Here is an 11,625-nt window from a genome sequence, read left to right as displayed (position 1 = left end):
GTGATATATATATATATATATATATATGAAAAGCATATTAACAGCAGAAATCTTTCCTCAAATACAATCTCCAAGGCTTTGCTTTAAGGTGTAAATCCATCTTAGTGTTACAGTCCATAGTGGAACCATCTCAGGAAAATCATTTGCTAGTTTTTAGCTTCTCCTAGATGGCTCCTGGAATCCCTCTTGAGTCAACACCAACCCCACCAACCCCAAGATTGCCCCCATGTTGGTTTAAAGATAACCTGAATTTGAAAAGATACTATTTAATGCCTTGTCATCTTTCCTTTGTTATGAGAAGGTTGAGTCCACTGGCTCTTGTTTGGTTCCAAGACTCATATTTCACCTCCTCATTTATTAACTTATTTCAAAAAGAGACACGGGACTGAATTTTTTTTCTGACAAAAGCATTTTTTTTTCAAAGGAAGTTTTACTTTATTGAAACAGTGGTAAAATGTTCTCCATATGGCTTCAGTGCTCTATATATTATTCAGTCTCACAGGAACCATGCAGCATACAGATTTCGTATTATTACAGAGGCCATCCACGCTGCCATAGAAAGGGCAACTGTCGCCAAAAACGGCTGCTATTTTTGGTATACATTTGAACCTGGCGTGAACTGTATCGGGGTGACTGTCAACACCTGAAAGGAGAGAACACAGATATTAGTATATTTTAGCTGTGTGTACAATGACTTTAGTACGTTTGTTGAGGATAAGAGACACTGATCTGAAAAGCTCACAAGAGAATTTTCCCTTCCCGGATAATCAAACTAGGAGACGATTAAGAGAAGCAGACCTGTGAACAGGCTCACTAGTTAGGCAGAGCAGCAAAACTCTGAACATGGTTATCTTTTACTGAGAGGCCTTGAGATGTACAGGGAGATCAAATAATGACCCCTGATCATTTTTAAGCTCGTTCTACCACAATGCAAAAGTGACTTTTTTTTTTTGTTTTCAGTTTGCAAATGCTTCAGGAGAATCTGTGGCTGTGAGAACTTGACACATCTACTCACATTCTGTCTTTAGTTAGATTGGCCCTTATATCATGAATATCAGCTCTTCAACCTCTCTAACCCTCGTTCTACTGGAACTTGCCGTCCTTTCCTATCAGGATGAAATTATGTTTACTCTACGATGACATCAGTTTTCTACAGTTAGACTGTGGGACTGTAGAATCCTGGGTGTTCGGCCACATCCCTAGAGCCCTGCCACGAGGTCTCCATGTCCCAAGTAGAGGGCGAGGGGAATAAGTCTCTGCCTCAAGATTTCCCTGGCCCCACCTTTCTCCCCAGCTTCTAATATAAGCAAACCCATTCTGACATTTTTAGGGAAAGCTCTACACCACCCAAACCCGCTGTTATGTTAATAAATCAACGCATCTTAAATCTCCACGTGTCTCTTGAAATTCTGGACTCATTGTGTAAGCCAAAACCCATGCAGAGGGGCGGGAGTGGGAGAGATAAGTCTTTTGTTCTAGCAGGCCGCAGGACACTTTCCATCTGCTTCTGTTCATGCCCCTACCACCTTGCTTCATGACTCATGGTTATTTGAACGAGAGATGTTCCCCCCATAGTTTCCTGTATTTTAACACTTGGTCTTTATGATAGCTCCTTTTGGGGAGTTTTATACCTACTCATTGGAGGAAGTATGTCACTGGTGGCCTGTATTGGCATTTTAAGGTCTCATCATACTCCTAGTTCTTCATGCTTATACTATTCGATATAACCTCTTAGGACCCTGCTATAGCCACCATATCTGCTGCTTGCTGTGAGGCCTCCAGGCCAGGACAGGCTTTTATGTCCTTATATAACCATAAACACAAATAAACTCTTTCTTCTACAGTTCTCATTATTTGGAAAGTAAATAATACACTAGTCTTGGCTTTTATGTACCTGAAAACCCAGTATCTCAGAATGTGGCAGTAATTGTCCTAGAGTTTTGAAACAGTTCATGGTAGCTAAATAAGACCATCCTGGGAAGAAATAGAGGATGGCTGGTGCCCTTCTTGAGAATATTCAGATAGCTGCAAAGGAAAAAGCTGAGTGTAGATACAAGGGAGAGATGTCACTAAGAAACCAAGTGGAGGGATCACATGAGCAGCTAAAGTTGTAGTGCCAACTTTCAACTTTCTAGTACTATGAAAAGAAAATGACTATCTACTGTGGAAGACCCTTAATGTGTGACACTTTGTGACAGGAACCTGAACAGACTAAAACAACAGGCCATATCCACCCTGGGAGAAATGGTATCTTAACACTGTGTGACTATGTGTTGGAAGATGTTTTATTTGGATTAAAATTGCTCACTTAGTAACTTCTACACAGGGTCTTATTTAATTTTTTTTTTACAGTGAGTCTAGTCATAAGGAAGTTAAATGATTTTAATAATTTCATTCTAACATTTCTTTGTTTTGAGCAGACACTCTGATAATCCCACCTCATCCTCTGCTGGGAGAAGAACTTTAGATGGAACACCTATTTGGCTGGTTTCCAGCTCATAGACATTGCCTGTATCACTCTGATTTCTGCTCAATCTGTCCATGATGGCCCTAAGTGGGAATAGCCTCAATCCTATGTCAAATCCACCTTCCAGGCTCTATTCTTGCTCTGCTTCTAGTCATTGGAGTTTCTCAGTACTATTATGAACATTAGAATGCCAATGTGTCTTTGGCATATGAGTTTGACTTCTCTCGCATGCAAAGTACTAGGATTGGTACCCATGCATTTGCATTGCATTATATTTTTAGAAGAGAGTCCCAGTAATGAACAGTTTTCTATAGTAGTAGTTGCACTAATCTGTTCTTTCAATAGCTCCTAACATTTTCATTTTTCCTATCTCAGCAACATTGTTCCCAAGAATTTGACTGTTTGGAGCTAGACCCTTTAGAAGTAATGATATTAAATGGGATGTGAGGAAGCTATCAGGGTTTATAGTGTCTTTGTGAAAAGAAATGTAGATAGAGTCACATAGGGATAAGTTGATTGGGAATGCAGAGAGAAGATACAACTTGCAAGTTGAGGAGACATTCCTCAGCAGAATCCAAAACTGCTGTCACTTTGGCCTTAGGCTTCAACTACTCAGAAATGTGAGGAGCTTGGAGTCTGTGACATTTACTGTACCACCCCAAGGAGATCAACAAACTAGGCCATCCCTGTCCTGAGGGACAGCTCAACCTAAAGTCAAGTACACTGTATCACTCTGATAAGCTTGGAAAATATTTTTACTCTTACTAAAATTGTGTTGTTAGGAACTTCCATTCAAATGTTCTTCCTCTGATTTTTCCAATATGCTACCGTGGTAAGACCCTCAGATGAAAAGCAACTTTGAGGCTGGGCATTGTGGTGTGCACCTTTAAACCTAGCCCTTCGGTGTCAGAGGAATATGGATCTCAGTGAGTTCAATGCCGACTTGTCCTACATAGGGAATTCTTCACCATCCAGGGGTACATACTAAGATCCTGCCTCAATGAATGAATGAATGAAGGAAGAAAGGAATGAAAATATAAAAAAGGGCAAAGTTTGTTTCAGGTTATAATCCACCTTTGATGGAAATCAGGGCATAAAGAGAAGCTTAAACATGAAATGGAGACTAAGGAGGAGTGCTGAAGGATAGCTCCCAGGCTGGCTTATGCTTAGACAGTCAGAACCACTGGCTTGGTACTCCCCACAGTGGACTGGGTCCCTCCTCCATCAGTTGTCAGTGAAGACAGTTGCCATAGGCATGAGCACGGGCCAATGTTGTCTAGGCTTTTCTTCTCTCAGATGACTTTAGGGTATGTCAAGTTGACAGCCAAAGCAAACTAGAATACAGTCTAATTACTTTTGAACGTACTCCCAAATTTGTAGTAGTTCACTCAAAAATCTTTTCCATTACTCTAGGAGACTACTTTCTCTCCCTTCAGAATTTTGTGCATTTGTCTATGGAGGAGTTGAATTTGTATGTATGTTTTCAAATGTTTGTGGAATGGAAAAATTACAAAAATACCTTAAGTGTCCAACTGAGATCAAAGCTGTCCTCATGGTTCTTGCTTTGTTCCCGGCCACTAGATACACAGATCTATCCACACTTAAATGAACTGAAACATCTTTTAATATTAAATTTTAAAATATTTTCATATATTTGTATACTATTTTATGTCCTTCCAACCCTTTCTTGTCTCCTAATAGTCCCATGACCCTACAACTCCCATTAGAATTCATGATCTCTTCTGTAATTATTACTATAGTGAGTCTAGTTTATGTTGCCTGTATATTCCCAGGTTTAGGATTGACCACACAGTTTTGGATAAGCTATCATGGAGTTTATCCCTGGAGAAAATTTATTGTAACCCTGACTCCAATAGACATTAATTTCCTTTAGTTTTCATCTAGTGGTGGGGGCTTGTGGGGTTTCCTTTGTTCATGTTGTCAAGTGTGTCAGTATGGTCATTGTATTGGTCTTGTGCCAGAAGCCACATAGTTGAGATATTAAGGGTGCAGCTTTTCTTTGGTACCAAAGTGACCGTCTCACAGATGCATCCTCATTCTGTTGACTTTACAATCTTTCTGCCCTTTTTTTCCATGAGGTCCCCTGGGATTAGGCAGAGAGATTTTTGTTGTCAATGGCTCAAGTAGGGCTGGAAAGCCCACACTCAACATTTTGTACACTTGTGCCTCTGTAGTTGCCTTGTCAGCTGCTTTATATCTTTGGATATAAGGATAAGTGTTTAGAATACTGTTGGAAGCTTTATTGCTTTATGGAAATGGCTGTGATGGCTATTCTTGGTTGTCATCCTGACTACATCTGAAATGAACTAAAATCCAAGCATCTTGATACATCTGTGAGGAATTGTTCTTAATTAAATCATTTGAAACATGAAGACCCACTTTTAATTCAGATGTGGAGAGATCCACTTTTAATCTGGGTCATACCTTCTGCTGGCAGCCTGTGTAAAGGATATGGAAGAGGGAAGTTTGTTTTCTTTGTCTGCTTACTCTCCTTGTCACTGGCAAGTCCATTACTTTCCTGGCATTAGAGCATACTACTTTGAAATTCTGGTGTACCCCAAAGACCAGCTGAGACATCCAACATCTACTGAGCAACTACTAGATTCTTGAGCTAATTATTATTAACATGACATCATTGTTGTACTAGCTGGATTACAAGTTATAAGCCATTCTAATAAATAATGTATATGTATATGTGATGATATCAGATATATAGTCATATATATTCATTCTGTATGTTCTGTCCTCTAGAGAACCCTGACTAATACAAAGGCAGTATTGTGTTCTATAACCTTCCTATCTATGTGTTGTAGCCTAGATTTACAGCATGAGGTGTAAGTTCCAGCTTACAGAATGGGCCTTATGTTCAATTACACAGCTGTTGTTTACCCCCAAGAAATTACTGCCACTATTGCACCATTGGGAATATCTTTTTAGATCAGGTGTTATTATGGCTCATAGAACATACAGCTGAGTATAACTACTGATTACTTTTTCTCCTGGCCGTTTCCATAGCACCTTCTGGGTCTATTATGGGTAGTCTGAGGCTACTCACTCAGACATTGTGAATGATGGTATGACTCCTAGTTTTGGCCTAGGCTTAGAGTGGCAATGGGGCAAGGATGTGGAGTGATACATCTGGAAGATCTGCACACAGGTGTGCGGACAGCTGGTCCTAGGCTTAGGGTGGTGTTGTGAGTAAGTCTGTGATGGTTCACTCAGGAGGCACAGGCAAAAAAGTGTCTGTGACTCCAGCTAGGCCTGGCCATGGAGAAATGCCCTACATTGATTTTTTTCTTATAAAAATGAAGGAACTCCATATAAACATGTCCCTCTGAATTGCTTCATTGGGTATGGAAATATAGAACATAATCATCAACATAGAATTTTCAAGTGGACAATGCTGTTTGGATATGAATGAGAAAGGAGAGACATTCTACTTCTGCTATCCTATTACCTACTAAGAAAACATTCTAGGTCAAGGATACGAGGTTGTCCATACAAAGGACCTTTTGATTTCCAGTTCTCATCTTTGCTGTAGATCATAGTGATTCCTATCACCCTGAACCTGGCCATCCTGCTCCTAGTATGTAGTATCTGTTAATAGCCTCGATACAATATTGATTTCAGATAGCACCATAGTCAACGAGACTAATAAGACATCTCAATTCCAGATTCTGTGCCCACAATCAGCATCTCTGATTATTGCAAGGATATTTAGAAAATAATTGGTAAAATGCCTGCAGCATTATGGGAGGTCATTGAGTAAGAATGGAACACATTTGAATGTGTTTTGACATTCTATCTTTAAAAACAAACAAACAAACAAACCACCAAATATATTGTAACTTTATAAACACTGCTGGTTGTTTTCTTCACCTTCTTAGACGTGAGGGACTATAACTGCAGAGATTGATAAATCAAAGCTATTGGGTTATTGTTAACAAGATTTCCACAGTTACCTTTCCTTGTATAGCTTCTTTCCATTTGTGGAACTGAGAACTCTAAAACTCAGGTTGAGCTGATATTCATTTAGCTGAGAATTTTATATTGAGCAGTCTTAGAAAGTACTTAGCTAGGTCCATGCAGATTAGCAACTTGCTGTTTTCTCCAAGAAATACACCTCACTAGCAAACACACACACACACACACACACACACACACACAGATGGAAAAGAAATGTTGAAGGTCAAAGTATTGAGCAAATGAATGTTGGATCAACCATTTTAATATCTGACAAAGTTGACTTCAATTAAAAAATCAGTCAAAGAGATTAAGAAAGCTACTACATATTAATAAGGGGATTAATATATCAAGAAGAAATAATAGTTCTAAATATGTATTTATTAACTAGTGGGGACCTTGATTTCATAAAGCAAACATTAATGGACACAAAAGGACATATGGGCCTATATAAAATATCAGTAGGTGATTTCAGTACACCTCTTCTATTAGGGTGAAGTCCATGAAAAACATTCAGAGTTAAGCTGCATCATAGACACACTCAGAAATCTATGTCAAGAAAACCTGTAAAACCAGAAATCTATAGCAAGAAAATCTGTAAAATCTATATGGACAGCCTGAAATAGAATAATACATTCTTCACGACAGATAAAGAAATGGGATAGATATTTTAAAATTCTGTACTCAAATGAACGTACACATACCACAAACCAGACCACAAACTTTGGAATAGAGCTAAGACAGCTCTAAAGTAAATTTTATATGAGTACTTGCATTTTAAAACAAAACAGATGAATCTAAAATAAGAAATCAAATGATCTCTAACAACATCTTAGAAAAATGAGAATGAGCTAAACGTAACTTCAGCAGATTGAAAAATTATGAGTTCTGAAGCAGGCTTATGATTTAATGAACTGAAGAGTAAAGAGAAACACAGAAAAGTAAAAAAGACATAATTTTGCATTTTCTAAAAGATAATCAATATTTATTGTTCTCAGACAACAGAAATAAAAGAACACATTTCACATCCTAATCTAATAAAATAAGAGATGGAAAGGGTAGTGTTAGAATAGATTAGTAAATACCTTGTAAAGTTTTATTCCAAAAAAAGTAAATAGGGACCTGCAGGAAATGATACGTTCATAGGCAAATCTCATCGACCCAGATTAAATTCAGAGACTATAAACAACTCAAACAGGTCGATCTATAAAAAGCAAGAAACTGAAATGATGTTAAAAGCTTTTCCATCAGGAAAACACCACTAGGGCAGGGTGAACACACAGCTTACTTGTACAAGATCTTTAAAGAAGAATTAAAGAAATATACAAATAGTGTTCCTCAAAAATTTCCATGAAACATAAGGGCAAGAAACCCTAGCAAATTCCTTTTTTGAAAGCAGCGTTAATTCTGATACCAGAATCCAGTAAGAACAAAACAAGAGAAAACTAGAGTCCAATTCATCTAACAAATGCAGCAATCTTAATGCCTATGTCCCTGGACACCAGTTCCTTTCTTAGGATGGATGAGAACATGCGGCTATTCCTACCCAGGATGTTCTTTTCTGTTCTTTCTCAAAGGAAAGGAACTCAGAAACAAGCTGACAGCTAGCAGATGAAAATATTCTATGAGAAAAAAAAAGGTTGTTTTAATAATTACTTTGTAACATGAAAGGAATGACAAGTCTTTCTCAGTGAAACAAAGCACACGCACACACACACACACACACACATGCACTGCAAATCCAGATAAACTAAACGGCATGTACTTTAGTGCTCAGCACACACTGAAGATTACCAGTTCCTAAACATTTCAATTCAGCAAGCTGATTACCTCTCCAATGAGCCACAACCAAACCCCTGAAAAACCTTGATGTTTGATCAAGGGGCTTCAGAAAGGAAAACTCGGACAAATATATTTGCTATAAATATAAGGCAAGTCTCTAAGATAAAGTGATAGCCTGCAGACAAGAATAATAAGGGTTTTTTTCCATAAATTTTGCCAGCCCTGGTTCCTCCTAGAGGACCCCTATTTCAGGGATGAAGTTACAAAGGCAGGAAACGAGTGTGTGACAGTGCAGAAGTTGAGATCTGTTCTGTTGGTGTTTGTCTGTGTAGTCCTGGCTGTCCTGCAACTCACTATATAAACCAGGTTGGTCTTAAACTCAGAGAGCTTCTTGCCCTGGCCCCTACCCCTGCCTCTGTCCTGCGTCCCTGCCTAAGTGCTGGGATTAGTGGGCTACACTGCCTGGTTCAAATGCTTTCTTAATCCCTGTTGTAAGATTTCTGCTCCTCCCTTATCAGGAACAACTTTGGCTCGTAGAAATGGCATCTCTGTTGTGATACAAAGCCAGGCTAGGCTCTCTGTACAAGAGGAGATCTCCTCATTGGAAAATGTACTTTGTTGCCACAGTAAAGGCTTACCTGATTACCAGACCATCTAGTTAGCTGTAAGACCGGCTGACAAGCCGTGTGGGGGAAGCAGTGGCATTTCACTTGGAGCAAACATAGTGGGTGCCTCTCCCCACAGGATACAGTTCCTTCATACTTATGACATAGACACATGATGAGCTGCTGGGAGCTGCCAGTGACAAGCCCTGCATCCGTACCATGATCAGACCTGTGGTGCCCATGGTATAGTTTATAGACATTAAGGGCATCAATTTCAGCCATTGCATCCAGAGAAGCTCTCCTAATTCTCTCTCTGGCCTACAAAGCAGCATTCTTCAGCCCTCCTCAGTATTTCCCTTGCCCTTGGGAGTTGCTTTAGTGGGTGATGGTGTTTACCTGTGACCATCAGGGAGAGGAGGCTGGATGTCAGCAACAGAAGCCAGAAAGCCTTCATGGTGGTTGTAAGCTGGGAACAGAGACCAGAGAGAATGAGGAACTCCTAGGAGGCTGAGGAGAGAGAAGAATCCTGAAGACAGAAGGCAGCTAGATTTATAGAGAGGTATCATTGCATGAGCTTATAAATGAGGTGAAGGGAGGAGCTCTAATCTAGACTAACACTCCAGCTGGCCCACTGACCGTTTGTCTTGAGAGATCTCCAATCCTGTGGACGTGTGTCTGTTTGTCTGCAGCTGGAGTTTGTGCTCCTGGAAACCCTGAAATCTTGCTTCCTGTTGTGTTTTCTAGAGTGGGCAGTTCTGAGGGTTTCCTGGCAAAGTAGCAACCAGCTAGGACCTCTGTCTATAAAGACTCAGAAAACCTAAGTGGGGTGGAGGGGGGAGCACAGCACTCCAAGCAGTTAGCTGCCTGGTCTAGGCAAGTGTCTGTCCTTCTCATCTAGCTGTGTTCAGGCCTGATAACCTTACCCTCTTGTGTTTATAAAATATGTGCTGGATGCAGGGATGGAATTTGTTCCTCTGGGAGACAATGTTGTACTCTGTCTCTCTTCTTGACTCCATCTTTCTCCTTGAAGCACGGAGGCCGGGTTTGTTCTTCCTACAGGATGTGGGTTCTTGGGATTTGTCTATTGAGTATCCTCAGAAGTGAGCTCCCATGGGCTATAGGGGCACTGGATAAAGTCTCAGACGCTTTTGCCATTCTATCCAGTCTTAATTTTCTAGTGCCTTGTGCCCATCATGTGCACACTGATTCTAATACTTTAGTAATATTCTATTTATTATTGATCTTTAGTGCCACTCTGTGATCAGCTTTCTTGATGCCTCAGTAGACTGATTTTTCAAGTTGAAATACCTGCTTCATTCAGTATATATAAAATATTTCTGGTGCTAATTTTGATCTTTTATAAATTTTGTTTGCGTATAGTCATAGGGATGTGTGTCATACTGGCATTTAATTATAATTAATTACTTATTTACTTAATTAAATTAATGTAATTCATTGTATCACATGCAGAAAGTGTAATGTTTAACTTTTCAGCTCTTCTCTCCCTTGCACTCATCCTCTTCCTTTTCCCAACTAGAGCCATTCCAGTTTGGTGTCTGTTGCTGTAGTAAACACCATGACCAAGAGCAACTTGGAGAGAAAAGGTGCCATTTTTTTCTCGAAGGTTATGGTTTGTCCTCCAGGGAAGCAATGCAGTACCTTGAGGAGGAGCTGGAAGAAAAATTCATGGAGGAGCATTGTTTGATTCCAGGCTTATATTTAGCTATATTTTGTATATAGTCCATTCTCACCTGCCTAGGGATGATACCGCCCATAGTGGGCGAGGCCCTCCTACATTAACCAGCAATTAAGAAAATTCTCCCACAGACCTGTCCATAGAACAATCTGATGGGGACAGTTCTTCAGTAGAGGTTTCTACTTTCCATCAAATATAACCATCACACATCTCTCCTACCCTCTGGTCACATATAAAACAGAGTTTCCAAATGAGAGAAAATGTGTGACATTTATCTTTCTGTATCAGGCTGATTGCATTCCAAGTGACAATATTCAGTTCCACATAATTAACCACAGCTGGATTAAATGTAATTTCTTTACAGCTTAATAAATACCATTGTAAACATGCAACACTTCTGGATCCATTTATCTATTGATAAATATCTTGGCTGATTCTAGGACTTACCTATTGGAATTAGCACCAGAGTAAACACTGAAGCACACATAATTCTGTAGTACATTGACTTAGATTCCCTGGGCATGTTCCTAGACATGATATGCTATATCACAATATTGACTATCACTGTAGATTTAATCTGCATTTATATGATGACCAGTGCCTTAGTTATTTTTTATCTGAGGCTGTGACAATATTCCTTAACAGAGAAACTTAAGGAATTGTTACTTTTGGAGAGTTCCACTGTGCAAGTCTATCATGGCCGGGAGTCTACAGAGGCAGGCACTTTAGGTAGCTGTTCACAAGGCATCTCTGCACTCAGGAAGCAGAGAGAGGTTGATTCTAGGACTCAGCTGTTCTTCTTCTTTCTTGTTCCATCTGGCAGCTAGGGCAGATCTTCCCACCTCAAGTAAGGTAATCTAGATATCCTTCACAGACAAGTCAGAAGGTTTGCTGAATCTGAATATCTCCTCAGAGGGAAGGATTAAGGCTTATCTACGGGTGTTCTATTTGTCTGTCTGTCTCTGTATGTATCTGTGATGCTGGGGATTGAAGAGAGGACTTTTCATGCTAGGTAAGAACTCTGGAATTGGGTCACACCTTTTTCTACATGATTCTACGTCATATCAGATTTGACAATTAACAGTAGCCAT

The 11,625-nt window shown here is 39.7% G+C and overlaps 1 protein-coding gene and 1 pseudogene across 1 annotated transcript; one reads left to right on the top strand and one right to left on the bottom strand.

Moving 5' to 3' along the window:
- Positions 1-390: 390 nt before the first annotated feature.
- On the bottom strand, positions 391-9,556 carry LOC114633191 (beta-defensin 50-like). Its single transcript, XM_028781805.1, has 3 exons — positions 9,475-9,556; positions 9,235-9,304; positions 391-643 (listed from the first exon to the last, which is right to left on the bottom strand). Exons 2-3 carry the CDS (start codon positions 9,290-9,292, stop codon positions 480-482), a joined length of 222 nt encoding a protein of 73 aa, XP_028637638.1. The 5' UTR covers positions 9,293-9,304; positions 9,475-9,556; the 3' UTR covers positions 391-479.
- A 1,955-nt stretch (positions 9,557-11,511) lies between these two features.
- The window catches only part of LOC114633192, a 2,318-nt pseudogene continuing 2,204 nt past the window's right edge, over positions 11,512-11,625 (top strand).

This window comes from Grammomys surdaster, unplaced genomic scaffold (assembly GCF_004785775.1).
Source record: "Grammomys surdaster isolate TR1022 unplaced genomic scaffold, NIH_TR_1.0 549, whole genome shotgun sequence".
Lineage (NCBI taxonomy): Eukaryota > Metazoa > Chordata > Mammalia > Rodentia > Muridae > Grammomys > Grammomys surdaster.
This window is presented reverse-complemented; position numbering and strand designations above follow the sequence as displayed.

Bases quoted from the DNA above. Each gene is read 5' to 3' on its own strand.
- LOC114633191 (XM_028781805.1), bottom strand. From the start codon at position 9,292: ATGAAGGCTTTCTGGCTTCTGTTGCTGACATCCAGCCTCCTCTCCCTG. The intron at 644-9,234 runs GTAAACACCATC...CTCTCCTTTCAG, and splicing joins CCTCTCCCTGATGGTCACAG to GTGTTGACAGTCACCCCGAT.